The sequence below is a fragment of the Diadema antillarum genome, unplaced genomic scaffold (genome assembly GCF_040938485.1).
Source record: "Diadema antillarum isolate AM-2024a unplaced genomic scaffold, OU_Dant_1.0 seq00001664_RagTag, whole genome shotgun sequence".
Lineage (NCBI taxonomy): Eukaryota > Metazoa > Echinodermata > Echinoidea > Diadematoida > Diadematidae > Diadema > Diadema antillarum.
In genome coordinates, this window is record NW_027272363.1 from 679,932 (window position 1) to 699,575 (window position 19,644).

General features: G+C 39.9%; 1 protein-coding gene across 1 annotated transcript in view; it reads left to right on the forward strand.

Annotated features, from left to right (window-relative positions):
• LOC139711513 (uncharacterized) overlaps positions 1–19,644 on the forward strand; it is a 106,757-nt gene that overhangs the window by 75,847 nt on the left and 11,266 nt on the right. The window contains exons 8-12 of the mRNA XM_071623389.1: positions 6,269–6,456; positions 9,635–10,350; positions 15,161–15,239; positions 16,555–18,455; positions 18,859–18,912. Of these exons, the coding sequence (XP_071479490.1) occupies positions 6,269–6,456; positions 9,635–10,350; positions 15,161–15,239; positions 16,555–18,455; positions 18,859–18,912 (2,938 nt within the window). The remainder of the gene's footprint in view (positions 1–6,268; positions 6,457–9,634; positions 10,351–15,160; positions 15,240–16,554; positions 18,456–18,858; positions 18,913–19,644) is intronic.

Below are 19,644 nucleotides of genomic sequence, written 5' to 3' on the forward strand. Positions count from 1 at the left end.
ACATGTACTTACATGGTGTATATTCTGGCAGTCAGTTTACTGTTCTAACTTCCCACTTTGGATTTGACTGTGCACCATAGGCTGGCAGGCTGGGCCGTGAAAGGTTTCAAATCCTGCAGGAATATAATAGCGCAGTGCTGGTATGCTTGCAGCTCAATGATTGATAAGGGACAACTTTGCATTATGACATCATAATAGAGTCAATGACCTTGAACCGGTATTAAAGGCTTCTTTCCTTTTGTCTCATTTTGCCCTTTGCTCCTTTTTTCTCTCTTCCTCCCCCCCACCCCTCTCTCCCTTACCCCATCTCTCCTACATCACTATCTGACCCATGTTTTGTGTCCTCTCTGCTTTCATATGTTTTGCCTCTCTCCCCCTCTCTCCCCTCCCTCTCCCCCCCCCCCCCCCACCCTTCTCGCCTTTTCTGTATCCCTCTGTCTCTTGCTGATCTTCTTTATTTTCTTTCCTCTTATCCTTTCCTCTCTTGACTTATGGAATAACTTCCTTTTTCTGTCTTCCCTCTTCCTACACGTAATCGGACAGTTCTATGCCAGTTGGCTAGCTACCCTAGCAAGAATTTCTTTGAGGTTGAAGAAACTACATTGTTTCTTTATTACACATCATTTTACTATGATTAACTAGGAATAGAATTAACCCAGCTCTACATTTACGTTTCTTCTACTTTTCTTTTGTTTCCATAATGGAAACTGTGCCTGTATGACTTGTGTGTGGATATCATAGATATTTAAAGCTGTACACGTTCCATTGTATGTTTGTGTGGCCATTGTTTTCGTGCGAGGAGAGTTTTTTGGAGGGTTGCTTCTGCAGAGTTTGTGGCATTTTGCATTGTCAGTGAACTCCTTGATCGTGACATTGATTGAAAGAGGAAATTTTCTACTCTGCAAAACGAGCCTTCTCGCACGTTACGGCAATTAAACATATAAGACTGTAGTTGATGTCCCGGTTCATGTGATGGTCTTGTTTGCCAGGTGTTAATGCCAATCCCAAGTTTGCCCTTTTTCTTGTGTACACAAGTGATCTGGGTGCCAGTCCGCCTCAAAGCTGAAGTGCATCGGCAGGTTCCCATGACTGTGTCATGATATAGCTCTAATTCTGTTTACAGAGGGGATCGTTTTTTTTTTTTTTCTGGTGGCGATGATGGAGAATAGGAGTAGGATGAGAGAATGAATATCAGGAGCACAGCATTCAGTGTGGATCGTCATGACAACTCGTCATACCTGGAGCTTTCTTCCAAGTCATCCTCGAAGGGGAATTCTCTGAGGAATCGATGCCGGCAGCTTGCCTTGACTTGACTTGACGCCCTGGGACAAAGAAGATGGCGACGATGGAGTCGGTCGCCTCGGAAACGGACTGCCCCATGCCAAGCCCCGATGAGGATGAGGTGTTTATCGTCAGCGAGGGATTCAACACAGCGGGGCGTCGAAACTGGTTCTCCAGCTGCCAGGAGAACTTCTTTGACTTTGATGCGGGGAAGCTGGATGTATTGGGAGCTGCAGTTACAGGGAGGGGTAACTGTGGCCCTAAACCCCCCTTACAAAGGGTATCTAGGTAAGGTGCTACACTGTATGACTACTCTGCTGGTCTCACCAAAAACAGTACTGTAGAAAAAACAAACAAACAAACAAACAACAACTTCACATAAAAAACCAGCTACCCAAAATTATCTTGTGTATTGCAGATGAGTTTGGTTAAGGTCATGGTTCCTTAATGTTTTTGTTTTTTCTTCTTCTACTCCTCCCTCTCTTTCTCTTTCCACTGCCATTATATATGCCATTATCATTGCCATATTTTTTTTTTCAATTCACGAGACTCCTGAAATAAATTCTTCACGTACAGTTTGTATGTGCAAAATACTTTTGCCCTTGATTGCTTTATAACAAGTTCAGTAAGACTAATTTGTTTCTGAGCATGAAAAAAAAGCAGCTTGCATGATTTGCAAAGCACATCAGTCGTCCCTGGCTAGTGATCTGATTATGAGGATTATAGTATGTACAAGCCCAGTATTTGAGTTTTCTTGCCGCGGGATGAGATATATGTGTCCGCAACAAGCAATCATGGATTCTCTTTCAAATCACATGATTGCTGCACACATTGATATGATATTGGATGACTCATGAAGCTGCACCAAGTTGCATTGAGATTAAACAGGAATGCTCCCTGCCCTGTGTACGTGTACCATAAAGAGTGAAGTTGTGGAAAAGGTCCACTGGAAAAGGAAAGAATGAAAAAAGGTGGGGGAGTGTGTTAATTGTACACAGAAAAGTGTGCTATCAAATTTTGTGTGCAGAATTCTTTACTTCAACTGATTGTGACTTACATAGAAATTGTTATTAAAACTATCATTTTGTGTCTTGAACATGAGAGGAATCTCATCCAAAGCTTTGTACATCCACTCTGGTCAAATGATGCCTCTAATAACCTGAAATGGCGGGATGAGGGTATTGCATTTGGTAATTGCACAAGTTTGAAAAGGATTGGATCTGACAAGAGTCCATCCTACCGGCTCTTTATCTCATTGGCCCAAATTCTTTACTTTGAGTCAGATCCATGGGTTGAATTCCATGGACTAAAACAAGTGCAAGAAGACATTGTATACCTTGAACATGCACGTCAGCACATATACCATGTGCGGCTTAACACGGTCAAAGTTTGTGTAATTCATGGACTAGATTTAAACTACCTTTGAGAATTGCAGCCATTGTGTATGATGTCTCTTCATAGCTCCCTTGTGTGCCCAATTGCCTCTCTCTACAACACGTACAGACTGTACATTGTATTGTCATTATAAAATGCTACTCACATTGTATGCAGAACAGTCACACATGACAGTGACAAGGTCCTGATCATAAAGTGCAGTGTATGAATGCATAAAATTATGAATTGTTTAAGATACAGCTTACTGTGGCTTCTATGACATTTTATCACACCTCATATTCTGAGTGTCATTTGAAAGGCAAAGAAAAAAAAAGAAGAAGATAAATTTAGAAATAATTTACTTCCAACTTATAACCACATACTGTTTGCTTTTTTATAAATTTTATGGCTGCCGCGTACCTGAATGGTAGTGATAATGAATAACACAAGGTATTATATAAGCCTGAATTGCCATAAAATGTCAGTCGTAAAGTGCACAATCCGTACTCTGATCAAGTTGACTTTAGGTGAAAGATTAATATCAGACAAACAAAACAGGTAGATTTCAAGAAAATTGGACGTACAGCTTTGGATGTTCAGATAAAAACATGCATGTATGTGCAGACTAATTGTACTGTTTTATTCGATGCATTTTCACATAAAGTGCTGTTTATATGAAAAAACCAAGAATATGTGTACCCCATTTTTAGTCTTTTCTAAAGAAGGAATTTATTTTCTGTATCATATGCAAGAATGTTGAAGACTGTGATGTCCTTGATATGATTCACACAATGATTCAAACAATTGTGGAATTTATCTAATTGTATTGAATACAAAGAAAGAAAAAAAGTACAGCAAAAACAATATCATACAGTGTGTTAGTATACAAATGATGCACAGGATAGAGTGCGTTGTAGTGCATGTTGCACTACATTGTAAATACCCGAGAGTGAGCTGCATCTCCATTAACGCCACGAAATAATCCTGTGCATCATTTGTTTTATAAAATGGGTCAAAAACTAACAGCATTTTTCACGTACCTTTGTGGGTCAAAGAGTCAAGATGTCCGAAGATGTTCGTCCCAAACGCTTACGCACGTCGCACTCGGAAATCCCGCACATAATAAGTACTGTACGTATACGAGTATACGTACGCCACACATGTTATGCACACAAGAAAGGCCGGCCGGCAGCCCAAACTAGAAGTTGTTTACAGGATTGACAGCGCGTATAGTAGCGCGCGACGCACTTGTAACAACTGATTGAACCCATTTTATAACATTTAATAATAAAGGCCAATATATTAAAGAGACCATTGAACTCTGTTGTTGCGTGTATCCTAGTAGGCGAGTCAGGTAGTCTTTTCTAAGTATTTGTCTATAGTATTTAAAGGGATTGTATAGTTTTGGTTGAGACCTAATTTCAGGTTTATAAAATTTTTTGGTGAGATAATGAGAAACCTCTTATGAAATATGAAAGAGCATGTAATTCCATGAGGAATTCAACATCTATATGATGAAAATTGGTTTTGAAATGGCTGAGATATCCAAAACAGAGCGATTCTAATGAAGTGTGGGACCCACACTTTTTTATGATCGCTTTGTTTTACTTTGTTTTTGGATGTTTCAGTCATTCCAAACCCGATTTTCATCAAATAAACTTTGAATTCCTGTTCGAATGGTATGCTCTGTACTATTTCGTAAGTGTTTTCTTGGTATCTCGCAAAAAGTTAAAAGCCCAATTCTCATCTCCACCAATACTGTACCATCCCTTTAATTGCATTCCTTATAGTACAGTTTTTTATAGGCTACATTGTACCCTTGAATTTCACCATTAGGTGTATTTAAAGGCAGCAATGATAGCTTTGCTGTAAAATACATCTTCAAAACAAAATTTGTTGAAGTGATGGGAATGTGGACAACCTGGAAAACAAGGTTTGTCATTGTAAAGGTTAGCGTAATGATATAGATTCACTGTGTTTATCAGTTCATGTCATATTGGCAGGAAAATTGTAAAATATACCGGTAGATCCCCAACGTCTCGCGATAGCATTGTGATATGCCACTCCATAACAATACTCATGAGCACTCGGGGGAAAACAAATCACAGTGGCACTGAACAGACTGACATCATTTGCAAAATGCCAGTTTCATTTGATATGCAGAGGCGTGTCCCGTTTCCCTCTTGCATCACTGGATTTGTCCATTGTGCATTTTATTTAAAGGATATAAAAAAAATTGTGTAACTTTTCCAGGGTCTTGTTTCATACAAGCAGTACAAACTGGCTGATAGTGTATTGTGAAACCTGGGAAATAGTGTGATATTTACTGACAGCTAGCTCCACATTGTAGAAAAAAAAGTGAGTACAAAGCTAGGGGAATAGTGATTATATGGCAAATGTCAGATTCTACACATTTCTCAAACAGCTCTGCTAAAATTACAGACTATCTGATAATCAGTTATTGTAAATCATGATTTTTTTTAAATACTTTTAATGTGCTGTTCATTCTTTGGTGCTGTTGTTTGTCTTGCTTGTACCAAGATAGTAGGGGGTGTTGGCCTATTACAAAACTTTTGATGGTATGGCATTGTGGTATATTTAAAGATGGTAATAATACCAACAATGATGATGATGCTATTCCTGAGCTGATTCAAGATATTGATGATGTTGGCTTTTATATTGATGATGGCAAAGGTGGCCATGATGACGATGATGATGATGACAGCGATGATGGCGATGATGACGATGATGACGATGATGACGATGATGACGATGATGATGATGATGATGATGATGACGATAATGATGAAGATGAGGAGGACGATGATGGTACATGTAGTTAGACAACAAAGAAAATGGTAATTGTGATGGTGATGAACAAAAGTTGACCATAATGGAAACAGATGATGATGATGATAGTAATAATAATGATGATGATGATGATAATGATGATGAGGAAGAAAGAAAGGGTGTGATAATGGTTGTTGATGTGATAGGAATGATGATTATGATCCCAGGTGTGATAATGATGGTAGTGTCAGAGGTGATTTTGCTGAATGAAGACAAAGTCAACTAGATAGCAGTTACACTTTAAATAGTGTCTCGATAATAAATCTTTGTAATGAGCTGATTATGCACTATCAAATAGTGCTGCACATTTTGTGATGTCATCTACAACTGTACAATTGTATGATGCCATAATAAATATATGTAGGAGGAACAGTGTGAGATGTGAAAATATGTTTCATTATGGGAAAAAAATGTACTAAGCAACACAAGTTATGTTATGGTCTTGGGGGAAAAAAAAACAGTTGAACTGTCATGTAGCTAATCTCTGAGATGAGGTTTTCCCTTGAATAATTGTGAAGAATTACTGCAATAAATTGACTCAATACTTTCTTCTCCTGTATTTACCCTATCTATATTTTTTCATACCATAAAAAGAAAGCAAATATTATGACAAACACAGTATCTTTTCAATATGTCTTGGTGCTCAAAGCACTTGGTGCACAAAGCACAACATTCTATGGCTCTGGTCAGCATTTTGTTAGCTGAAAGTGCATCTGCTGTGATTGATAGAGATTTTTGTTCCATTTTGTTCTACCAACTCCAGCATCGATGACCTTCTTATTGCACGACATGACCCGGAAGAGCTCCTCCTCAACCTTGGGTTTGGTGGCGTCCCAGAGAAGGATGCGCTGGACCGCATCCCGAGCAGGTTTCTGCAGCAACCGTCTCAAGCTGCCGGCATCTCAGTGGAGTCCTTCCTCAACCAGATGGATGAGCTGGAAAGGGGATGTGGTAAAGATTAGCTTTTCATGTTCTTTCTCTCTTCTGATATCACATCTGGATTCCATCAGGATTCTAACCACATTGAACAGACACTTCCTACAAAGTGTTGCACAGTATGTGAAATTTTTCGAACTCGGTCCAGCTCAGACGCAGACACTTGCGTTGTAAAACATGAAATCTGTAAGGGGTTCTGATGTTTATAGCCAGGTGCCCGTGTGTCTTGCATGATATTTTGTAATATGTACTCATTCTGATCCCAGAATGTCGAGATCAGTTAGTGTCAAAAGGGGACATTGCCCCCCTATAAAACAGAAAATACAGAGAGGAAATGAATGGTAACAGTCAAACCTCAGGCAAGAATTTGGTGGAAATAAGAGTTAAATGGCACAAATGGTAAGAAATTCGCGCCCATACAAATATCACTTAACCCGTTGAGGACGAGTCTCGAGTATACTCGGGCAGGTGTCTATGGGAAATGCGTGTTGTAGCAAAATCAAACCGTCCTCAACGGGTTAAAATCAACAATTTCTTTTTTCTCAGCATGACAGCAGTTTGAATAATCTTACAGTCAGTTGACTGTTTTGTTGTTGTTGTTGTTGTTGTTGTTGTTGTTGTTGCTGTTGTTGTTGTTGCTGTTTTGTTTTGTTTTGTTTTTTATTTGAGCTGTGGGAAAGGGATGGATAGACCACTTTCCCAGGTTCATACTGTGCTCTTTCGACTTTGCAAGATGTGAAGTGGGATCTTTAACATGCATGGACCGGGACTCTTTCAGTCACACACAGAAGGTCCTATCCGAGGAACAGTGTTTTTTTTCCCCATATCAGTTGCAGCACATGGTCACACACAACTTATGCCATTTAAGGATTTTGTCCTCACTCGACCTTGGACCCAAACCACTTGATTGTTGAGCAGATATTCTTACCTGGCCGCCTAATAACTGCGTGATATGCGCAGTCGGAAACTAACAGAGCAGTTTTGTTCATTTTTTGTCCAGAAAACAAATTTGAAACACTACATTGGAGACTTTGTAATCATTTGACCAGTATAACATTCTGACCAGCTCACAGGGGGCCATGTCAGATGAAGTACCTACAGCCACCAAACATTTTTGTTGATTGGTTGTTTGTTTGTTTTTTAAAACAAATGTGGAATGCTACACCAGAGACTTTGTAATCATGTAACCAACATAACATTTCCGACCAGACCATAGGGGGCATTACATGTCAGATGAAGTACTGACATTGAAACAGTGCTGGTCAGCCCCTATTGTAGCTGTCTGATATAGTGCATGCTTGCATCTATAGGTTGTATATGTGCTGTTTTGATACAACTGGCCTGGGTCAAGACGACTTTCTATTCGGATTGAATTTTCCATGTTGCAATAGCTTGCTATTAAAGGGTATATTTATGTGCTGGTAGGATATTCAGTTGACTGTACAAAGCTCAAGAGTGTACCATATACAATACAAGCCAAAAAAAAAAAAAAAAAGAGGCTGGTATTGCGATGGTGATATACCATGTGCAATGTTCCTGACACTAGAATGCATTGTAAAGTATAAGAAATGACTGATGCACTTTATTATTATCGTATGCTGCCATTCTCGAGTTTGTGATATACAGGCATCACGCTGTCTAAAAATTGAGTAAAGATAGACACATAGAGGAAATGTTTGAATTTATTACTATACAACTGCGGTGGAGTTTCGCAAGCTCGAGCAGCAACTTTGTGAGCAGTGGCAAAATCTTCGTGTATCTACAATGTATAGCCAGCATGTTTCCTTTTTATGTCCTTGGAGTACCCTTAATAAAGATTCATATCTTCGTGTAGCCTTCTAGAGTGGCTCAAGTGCCATTATGTGACCTTCTGTAGGCATTGTACCTTCTTGAGCTGTTGATTGGCTTTTGACCAAGCTTGGAGCCAACTTCACACAAAATTGAAATTCCATATTCTTATGGCCATCTTGTGTCAATTTCAGGACAGTATAACGCCACCTCTATCTTAAGCCAGTCAAGATACATTTGCACCAGATTGAATTGAATCCAATATTGTTTTGTGGGTAGTCTTTGGAAAGCAGAAGGAAAAATAATTTTGTAGAAACAAGTTTTCTTTTCAGTTTATATTTAGGAGATATTGCATGAGATGCCAATAGAGATGCCAATAAAGCAAGATTCAGCACGAAATCCCTCTTGTATATTTGGAAGACTAAAGTTTATGCCATAAATTGAGCGAGTCTAAATTTTGGCGAATCAGGATTTCCTGACAATTTTGCGAGTGGTTAAATTTGCGATTATGGAGTACAGTATTGAACGGAGAAATGTCGGCCTATGCGTGCACATCACATTCAAGTCGGGATCAGAGTTAATATTTTCGAGTACTTTGGAATTCGCAAATAGCACCCTATTCACAGAATTCATGAAAACAACAACATTGCGAAATATTTGGCATACTACAGTACCATACATGTACATGTTCATAAACCTCTGATAAATACATTGTACTTCATCTTAACCCATTGAGGACGGACTGATTTTGCTACAACACGCATTTCCCATAGACACCTGCCTGAGTATACTTGGGACTTGTCCTCAACGGGTTAGCAAAGCTTTTCAAACCAGACTTACAGTGACAAATATAACATCCAGACAATCTTCCTTTACCCTGCTTGTTAAAGAAACTCTATACCGAGCATTGTCCGGACATTGTCGAGGTAACTTTTGCCAAATTCTACCCCAGGTCACCTACTATTAGGATAATGATCCTGGCATTACAGTAACAACATCATGGACAGCCCTTCTGTTTTAATACTTTTTCAAAAGGAATTGTGCATTTATTACTTGCCCATTTCGTTTACAGTGGCCCAGGTACAGTGATCCAATTTTTTTCCAGCACTACAATGTGTGGTTGGATCCTGCATGAATGGTAGATATAATTTATGCCGACCTATCAAAAAAAATTTTAGATTATATCTTGTGTAAGACACTACCTTTTGCTCTCTCCTGCAGTTTTATTGCCCAAGCCAAGGAATGTGGTTCTCTGGATGTTGTCTGCATAAGTTCTTGTAAAATTTGTCTTGTATCTTGTACCGAGTATATAATTTTAGCAATCAAATTACCTGCGGAATATAATTTGACATCCATGCGACCATGATTGATATCTCAGAAAGTACTCTGCACCTTTCTTCACCAGGCTTCAGTCTTGTTGGTGGACTACGGAGTCTTGGCCCCGCCCTTCGCCGTTCAACGTTCGTGAACCATTCCCCATCCAGCAGTCGGGGGTCCACGCCCACCAATGCCAACGAGGGGTTTGAGGATCGCACAAGATCGTCGACTCGGACCGGGTCGGACGAGCGAAATAACAACTTCTCTCACACCAGTCAGGTGGTCTTCCCCGAGACGACCGTCACGAATCACGCTAACATGCAGAGCTGGCGGGTCAGGGTTCAGGAGGAGGTCGGCGAGAGTGCAATGCAGGATGTCGTTATTATGACAGATAGAGGGCAGCAGACACAAGACGATGAGAACGATACGCAGAGAACGCGAACATCTCGGACTAAAGTGGTGCTTCCGGCCCCCCTGCCCCCCTTGGACGAAGAGAATGAAAACTCACTACGGATTCTCAACACCAGAAATCAGCATGTGGTCAAACCTGAGCCGATGGACAATGCTAGGATACAAAGGAACCAAGCAGACAGCACCAACGCAAACATTGCCAGGGATGACCGAACCCATGACTTGCGGAATGAGGTGTCTCAGATTCACAAGGCACTTGACCAGAAGTCTTCCAAGGAGCTGGAAATGGTCGGGGAACAGATCGTGCCCAGCAGAGTCCTGCCAAGTAAACAGACCAAGGTCCTGCGTGGCTTGTTTCTTGATGCCAGGGAAGACTCCCTGGAATTTGAAGAGGTAAGTGCAGTCTTAAAGGGATCGTATAGTTTTTGGTTGAGACCTAATTTCAGGTTTCTAGTATTTTTTGGTGAGATAATGATGAAACTCGTATGAAGTATGAAAGAGCATGTAATTCCATGAGGAATTCAATGTTTATTTGATGAAAATTGGTGTTGAAATGGCTGAGATGTCCAAAACAGAGCGATTCTAATAAAGTGTGGAACCCACCTTTTATTACAATCACTTTGTTTTACTTTGTTTTTGGATGTTTTAGTCGTTCCAAACCCAATTTTCATCAAATAAACTTTGAATTCCTCTTAAAACAGTATGCTCTGTACTATTTCATCTAAGTGTTTTCTTGGTATTTCGTAAAAAGTTAAAAGCCCAATTCTCATCTCCACCAATACTGTACCAACCCTGTAACCTCATATTACAATCTTGGAGCATTTATCCTTACTAAAAAGCTCTTGTCTGTGCAAGCTCTTGTTAGTTCCACACCTTTCACAGAGCTGTACATTCAATCAGGTATTGTATACTGAACTAAAAATTCTACACCACATTCTCCAATAGTACACCAATATGTCGGTAGCCATAGTATTCCATTGATTTCTGTCAGTTTCCTTCATAGCCAAACAAAGTATTTAAACATTTAGTTCTTCTTTGCCTGACTTTAGAGCTTTTGGCAGCGGGCTGAGGCCAGCCCATTGCTACACTGTACATGTACCTCAAGACGTTAACCAAAAGCTGAGCTGCATTTGGTACCGCACTTTGGCTCACATGCATTTACACCAAAATATATAGGCCGGCAATTTTCTTGGTGTAGCAGGGGTCCAAGATTCTGTGGATTAAACTTTATCCAGTCAAAGTATATGACTAGGAATGATCTGGATGTTTTCATTTCTAACCTGCTAGACATATACGTGTACATGTAGGATCAAAGTCAATCTCAAAACTACATCAAGAACTGTCTGAAATGAAAGCATCACTTCAAACAAGATTTGCTTGTTTTAGGTAGGTTGTGTTTGATGCCAACCGCCAAGTGGGTCAGCAAGTATTTTCATACTGAAAGCATTTGTTGAAAGGAAAACTAGGTTGGCCTGTAAATCACTATTTAGCAAATGAGGTCAATGTTGACCTTCAAGATCTATACTATACATTCCACGCTTGAAACTGGCTGTGAAAGTGTTTGTGAGCTAAGAGTAAGTTTTGGACGCAAAACATGAACTTCGACATTTTGCTTCTTGAGTGCTGTTGAGATTCCTGCCTTTCCATCGTACATAAACGCATGCACATCCACTTAGATCAATAAATTAATTGTCCTAGACGTGCCCAGCAGGGATCAGATCCGTGCTATGTACACAGGAGCAAAAATACCTGTACCATTGTTGTTGGAAACGTGTGTCCTAGATATATGCAGCAATTCATTATTGCTTGTAAAAGAAAAAGATGTTTCGATTCCTGTGGTTGTTTTTGTGCCCTTCATGTTACGTATAGGTACCGTGAATTGTATAACATGTTCTCTAACTGTGAACTAGTACTTGTACAAGTGTAAATGCCAAGCATGCTTTTTAAAATACCAGGGTATTATTAATTGGAAACCCACAGGAATGTGGTAGCATTCGTTTGGAAGTACGCTGTATATTTTGGTCTGCTTTCATTGTAGATAAATTATTATATATTGATAAAGATATATTGTACCAGGGTTTTGTGTCTAGATTGGAAAGACATGCTGTAGATTTAAAGTGAATCTGTACAAAATGTGACAATGATTACTATATTTGGAGTTACATTTGTACCATTCATGAGTGAGTGCGCTGAGTGATAGATATGAGATTACAATTCTTTTGCTTTATATACAGAAAAGTGTGCTTTCATTTCTCATCATCGAGCCTTCAACTTACAGATTAAAGTTAAATTATAGTATGCATAAAAAGAGATACTGTCACACAGTGTATATACACTGTACAATGTTTACACAATTCTGAAGAGTTGAAGGGAAAGTTCGCAATAAGGTGATAGTTTCCATAACTTCTAACCCAAATCTGGCCCCATATGACATGTGCTGGCAATGCACATGGCATTAAAGCATAGTATCATAGGTGTGTTGACATCTCTATTTTTTAGAACGAGAGATAAAGGTCATGGTCTCTTGCAAGGCTCGGTACCCGCTCGGCTACGTCAAAGACATCTCGGGGTATCTTTTTAGTGATGCAGATGTGATGCACAGATAATTTGTTTGTATATCAATTACAATATTTTATTGTAATTGTGTTTCTTGTTTGTATTTATGGTCATTTAAAAAGATGATTTGGGTTAGAATTTTTAGCTGCATCTTTAAAGGGAAACTATCATTGCCAGTCAATGATTTTGTTAGATTTGCTCACCTTGAATTAGTAGTCTCGCAGATAATCACATGTACAACGTGCAAGGGCTTGGTCGTGATTGAGTGCCATAGAAACTGAGACTCGCACTTTCTGAGTGGTGCGTATGCGCACGTGTCATGAAGAAGAGATGGCCGTAGCAATGTTGTCATGGTAACTTAAGTGAAAGACTGTAAGGTTGTTTTGAGTAGATTTTGTGAATTTTATCTGATTTACTTCAGTGGCAATTGAGGTGAATTAGGGCTGGCATTCAGTTGAAAATAACTTGTTTTCAAGATGGGGGGACCTTCAAACCATGATATTGTGCCCATACTTGTACATTGTAGTTGATAATCTCTTACTTAAGCAGACCAGACTATTCCAAAGTATTATGATTTTAATATGATATATCTTTATTACAACCATTGATCATAATTGCTAGGGAGTACACATTTGCAGATGCTACATAATGAATATAGAATGTTGCTTTGTTGAAGACTGATGTCAGTGATACATTCTATTATTGATCACCTTTTGGCCCGTTTAACCATTCAAGTCCCAGAAGCCACATTTTTATGTTTTAATAATAATAATAGTGAATACTTCTATAGCGCAACAGTCCATCAAAAGATGCTCATGGCGCTTTTTTAGGTTACGGTTAGGAGAAGAAAGAAAGAAAGAAAGAAGAGAGAGAGAGAGAGATTTAAAAAAAAAGGAATTATGTGACATCTTCACTTTTTTGTTTCCTACAACGTATTAAACAGATATGTTTTTAGGGATGTTTTAAATGATTCCACAGAGGATGACTGGCGAACAGTGACAGGGATATCTTTCCAAACTTTTGGTCCAATGTGGGAGAAAGAACGAGTTCCCCATGAATGCTTAACCTTAGGTATCTGAAATGAAAAGGAAGTAGATGATCGAAGTCTGCGAGGAGGGTTATAACAATATAAAGAATTCTGGACATACTCGGGTGCAGTTGAATGAACCACTTGATACACAAGAAGAGCAATTTTGAAAATAATTCGCTTTTCAACAGGAAGCCAATGGAGAGAACGTAACACAGGCGTAATGTTTTAGCTTCAGTCGTAATTTTTGCTATTCATTGTTAATGTTAAAGGCAGAATTCATACGAAATATTCTTTCCTATGAGACCCTAGTAGATGCTAATTTGTGTTCGTTAGATTGTTTTTTCAGGTGGCAGGAGTTTTAGAATTTTTTTGATTGCTGAATTCATAATTGATTATTATATTGGCAATGCATTGTCTATTATTTAAAACAAAGATAAAAGTTTCATATATTTATCTCTCAGTTGGCATATTTGTGGGATCTCTTTTGGATTTTGTGCAGATTTTATTCATGAGTTCCAGCTAATCCTCTTTAATAGAATGTACTCATAGAAATTATCAGAGGTGCTTATTTGTGATAGTGACAGGATAATTTCTACCGCAAAGGTCCACCAGGACTTCATGAGAGCCAACCTTTGGATATAAAATTATCCTTGAGTAAAGTCGGTGTGAAGGATTGAACGTCACACATTTGTAACAGTTCAGTGACTGTTCAGATATATATCCAGATAAGGCTAGGATGCAATCAATTCATAGGCATATCTTTGACATCTGAATAAAATCCGATTAATATGGGAAGGCACCTTATCAGTGGTAAGACATCAACTGTTAGCCTTGCTTTTTAGCGAGTTTTTGTTTAACCCTCTGAAAACTATCATTTCAAAATGCCTTGGGAATTGTGCAGTAATAAGCCACTGGTGGTATTGGCATACTGTTAAAGTGGATATTTTCGCACGACTAATTTTTCATGCTCGACCGGTTAAGAAGAGTTTCGCGTGTTTTAATTCTGCGGAATCAAGAGATCAATTATTGGAATATATGGCATGCAAACATATTCGCCTGCTTTTATTTTTGCACTACTCTCTGGTTGCACAAAATGCTAAAAAAATGTAAACACCATAAAAATTTCCACTTTTACAGTACGCTGTAATAGTACAATGTAGTTATCTCTTTTTGTCCACTCACACTATGTGCATGCTTAATAGGAAAGTGCAGTAATCTGTTGAAATTTGAGGAAAAAAAAATGTTGTGGAATGAGCTATCAGTCGATTCAGGCATGCCACATTTGATAGGTATGCCTCACTCTTTAGTGTTGTGAAATCAGTGGAAGATGCTAATGAATTATTATTTAAATAAAAAAAAAAGAATGCAAGTTTGCATAACAAACCTAGTAGGTAGGACTAATTGCATAGGAAATCTCATCGTGCCTCTTTGTTTGACACATCAATATCTGCTTTCATCTTAAAGCAGTGTATTACATGTAAGGTTTTACTATGTTCTCAATTACCTGAGACAGTCTTAGGAAAGAGCAGCTGTCCTGTAAAACAATGCAGCAGTACATTTTTGTTTTGGCTAGAAAATTAATTTCTCTCTCCTTTCCTCTGTCTATGTGCTTTCCAGCTCTCCAGCGGAGACCAGGAGATGATAGAAGAAGCCGGGTCCACAACCCCAGCACCTCAGGCGGATCTACATCGAGAAGGTAGGTCGGAAAAAAAAAATTGGACACAAACATCTCATATAGTTTTACTCCATTATGTTTGCATATACAGGGAATAATTTTCCTGGTATCGCATCGCAATTTGCTATGCATTTTTACACCACTGCTACACAAACTGACTTTTGTGTAACAGTTTTCTTCCATAGAAGTGTACAGGATACCATTTGAAATATTGTTCATCAGGTGAAATTGCTAATCAAATTTCAGTTGGAAAATTATTCCCTGATGTACGTGTAACATGGTTTATTAAAAACGTGGCCATAGGCATATGAAATTCAATAGCAATGACCTGTTTTCATAATGATTAATTTTCTTGAATGCCCATGAAGTCATGGTCTCTTGAAGTATAGAATTGTTCATTATTTGTCTTGGGTTATTATTTGGCATGATGGAGTGGTCTTGACTGAGAATATGTGACCCTGCACCACAAAACCAACAAAAAGTCACCAGACATGGATTTTTAGTCAAGGGCAGATTCTGAAAGAGCAGACTCTAACATTTAAAATGATGTATAACTCAATTCAAATGGATTGTCCTAACCTTAGATATTTAAATTTCATCGCGATCGCACCACCGATGGATTCCGCCCCCCTCGAGATCTCGGCCATTGATCGCAATGAAATTTTGCATGCGTGAGACCCGCGTCATAATCTACAAGATTGTGTCCTAAGATTTGTTGAAACAATCAATTTCTAATTTTAATTAATCAATTATGCAAATTAAGCTCAAGATCATATTTTAGCCTAATTAAAAGCATTGAGAGTCTAATTTTTGATCTGTATGTCTGTTTTAGCATATTCAACAATTGTACATCACAAAAACTTCCAAAACTCATTTCAATTCTTATGTATTTTATTGTTTTCAGAATTTCTTATGTATTTTTTTTTTCAACTTTTGTTTTATCTTCGTTTTTTCATTGGAAATTGTCTCTGACCACTTTTCTACCATAATTAGCACAAAATTAATCAATGAAAGTAATTAATTGTAAAAATAATGAGGTTTTTATGACTTTCATGACAGAGCACTGTTTTCCATAGGAAATGTACACACAATCACAAAATTGTGCCCGTTTTGGGGAGACATTCCGTTACAAAAATGGGCGTGGCTTTGCAAAAGTATGCGCAGACGTTGCAAATTTGGTCTCAAAAGTTGCGTGAGACTTGAACAAACAAAGTCAACAAGCCTCGCGACAAAGCCTTCTCGCCTTACAGAATTATAGCGCGAAACGTCGAGGGGGCGGATTCCGCAGACACTGCAGACACATTTCATGACTTTTTTTTTCTGCTTCTTGTCACAGGAACTCTGAGCCGTAGTGAGAGCACTCAGTCAGACAGCAGCGGGTTTGCTGACGAAGGGGTCAGCTCTGGTGAAATATCATCCCCCCACCAAGCTTCCACTGTCGCATCGGACGCCAAACTCACCCAGACCAGCTTTGAGGGTGAGGCCATCGAACTACTCTGCCCCGGAGTCGAACCAACAACCGCTTGCTCAGACGATGAGCGAACATCTGCAGGGAGGGTCGATGTACCAGACACAAGCCAAGAATCGCTGGAACTTCCCTCGACTGCGTCGCTAGAGGACTCGCCATTTGATGACACAATCATCGTGACAGCAATACCAGGCACGGACTCGCAACGGAATAGGGCGTGTACCTACCCAACTCCCCTGGAGAAGAAGGAGGAGGAAAGTGGACCCAAAAATGTTGTCGAGATTCTGTCCTCCCTCCAGTCCACATCCAAGGAGCTCACAAACCAGAGAACAGCAAGTATTACCTCAAGCTCAGGGCGAAGGAGACCACCGAAGCTGCGAAAGATGAGGAGCGTAGACCCAGAGTGCTACAGTTACAAAAGTCACGCCGAACCGATGAGCATGGGAACTGCCTCAAGACTTGACGTACTGAGAAAAATTAGCGACTCTGTAATTTATGAGCACCAGGACTCTAGCAGTGCAGAAACAGTTGATCATGTGACCCATCACGTGACCACTTGGAGTGACGAGAGGCAATCACATTCCTCTCTCAGGGTAGCACACAGAGACCAGGAGATGGTCACAGGAGACGATCCTGCTTTACCGGGGTTAGATCACGTGACAGCAGCAGTGGATTCGAACTTCAGGGAACCTCACTCCGTGTCAACAGAACAAGAAGTCATTCCATCTCAGACTGAGCAGGAAACACACAGGGCTACATGTTCAGGAGGAATGCAGTCTGGCACTGCCCCTCCACCTTCTACCGACACTCCACAACATCTGAAGGTGCACCGCATCATCAGCTCAGAACCTACTCATGCAGGTGCTTGTGGTCCGCTCCAAATAACCTTATCAAGCACTTCCTCCAACCGCCATACCAGTCCTGAGCTCCAGCTAGAGAACTCCACCAACATTTCTTCCATACTGCCTGCATCAGCGAGTTCTCCCAAAGAGCTTTATAGCGAAGGGGATGTGAGAGACTGCAGTTTAAGTGTTCGCAATAGTTCAGAAGGCCTACAGGATAGGTGTCGGACAGAAGAGGAGAGAGAGTCAGGAAGTAAGCTACCTGACCACAAAGGAGTCACAAGCAAATTCCAAATCGATCCGACAAACGTCAATTCTACAAAGGAGGAGACTCATCAAGGAGCAGATGAAGCTTCCGTCCTTCCTGAGGTGTCTAATAGATTAGAGACACAAGAGGAGGGGAATGTGGAGAGACAGGGTTGCCGTGGTGATGAGGAAAGTACTTCCATTGTCCAGGGTACATTGCATGAACCTTCCATTTCGTGTGACCAGGCTGAATCAATTGACAATAGTGAGTCTGAGGCTCGTGCAGTGAGTGTGTGTGAGGAGTCCATCCAACCTCTCACAGAGCAGGATATGTTTTCATCTCTTGCTCCCTCATCTTCACCCACTGTGACGCACCACGCCCACGAGCCCCAACCAATTCTGCCATCCTCCATACTTCAAGATGACCGCCCATCATCCAAACCCTCCCCACCTTTGGAGGATGCCGCGCAAAGAGATCAGGTCCTTTTGCGCCAAGAGTCGGACGATAGTAGCGCATTCTGCACTGGGTCACATGACTCGATAGAGCCAGTAGGAGATGAGGGAGAGATGCCTGGGCGTCGGCTGCTGAGGACCCTGGGTGGTAGGAGCAGGATAGAGACCATCAGTGAGGAGGACCATGTGAAGGCTAGAGAGGAGCTGCGAAGTCTCCTCATGATGGAGGTGAGTGCAGGGTCCACCTACAATTTATACCATACCTTTACTCTGAATAGACCACACCCATATGTGTCACTCATTCCAAGTCACACCTTTATCACAGGTTTTCACCCCTTCCCCTATGCCCACAGTGGTAACATTATCCTTCATCAGAGGAAGGCATAGAGCTGGTATTATGCGCGAGGCTAATTCGTTTGTATGTTGTTGTTTGTTTGTTTGTTTGTTTGTTTGTTTTTGTAGTCAGTATGGCACAAGTAAACCATAGGTGCCCCACAATTTTCATGCTCCTTGCTCCATACTTTTACATGCTCCTTGACCTTTCCTGAATGGCCATTAGCCTACAGTGTAGTTTTCATTTAAATCTAGACTTGAGTGTTTTTGTTGTTGTTTCTTTTTCTATTACTTACAGGTGGATTTGATTTCCCCCATGCAGAAAAGTTCACATAGGTCAATAATTCATCAGGTAAGTGTATTCTCCTTTTGTACATTCTCATTCATCATGAAGGAAATTGTCCATCTTTATAAACAGTCCAGTACTCATTTCCCATTTGACAATGTTCCCCTTGGTTCAAGGACTGTCCTAATGAAAGAATTTGCTCCATATTTGATGGCATTTGATGATTATTCTGAAGACTATGTAGTACTGTAACACCAGAAACTTTCGCATGCATTTTGATTTTCCCTAACTTTGTGAGAGCAAAGCTTCATGATATTAAAGTGCAGGCGAAGGTTCTTGTCCATACTATATGCATTGGATGTCGGTGGCACTTTCCAAAAATTTCATACAAGGAAAAACGCTGCAGGCTCCAATTTGTGAAAATTTCATGCCTCAAACATACATGTATGTTGCTTTTCAGTAGTTTTTAATCTGTTTATGTTTACCTCTGTGTACATTGCATTTGTGTTGCATTGGCATACATTGTGCTTGTATGCTATACCAAAGTAATATTCTGGTACAGCTGTACACTGTATGTTGCTAATTTTGGACATATCAGTGGACTTAAAATATTTGTGAAAATAACAACACAAAATGCCATGTACCATAAACATTGTCTCTCTTTCTGCCATGTTGTGTAGAGTGTAAGGATGTTGAAAGTAATGGCATTTGACGATGGACCTGGTAGTGTTTAAAGGGATGGTACAGTATTGGTGGAGGTGAGAATTGGGCTTTTAACTTTTTGCAAGTTACCAAGAA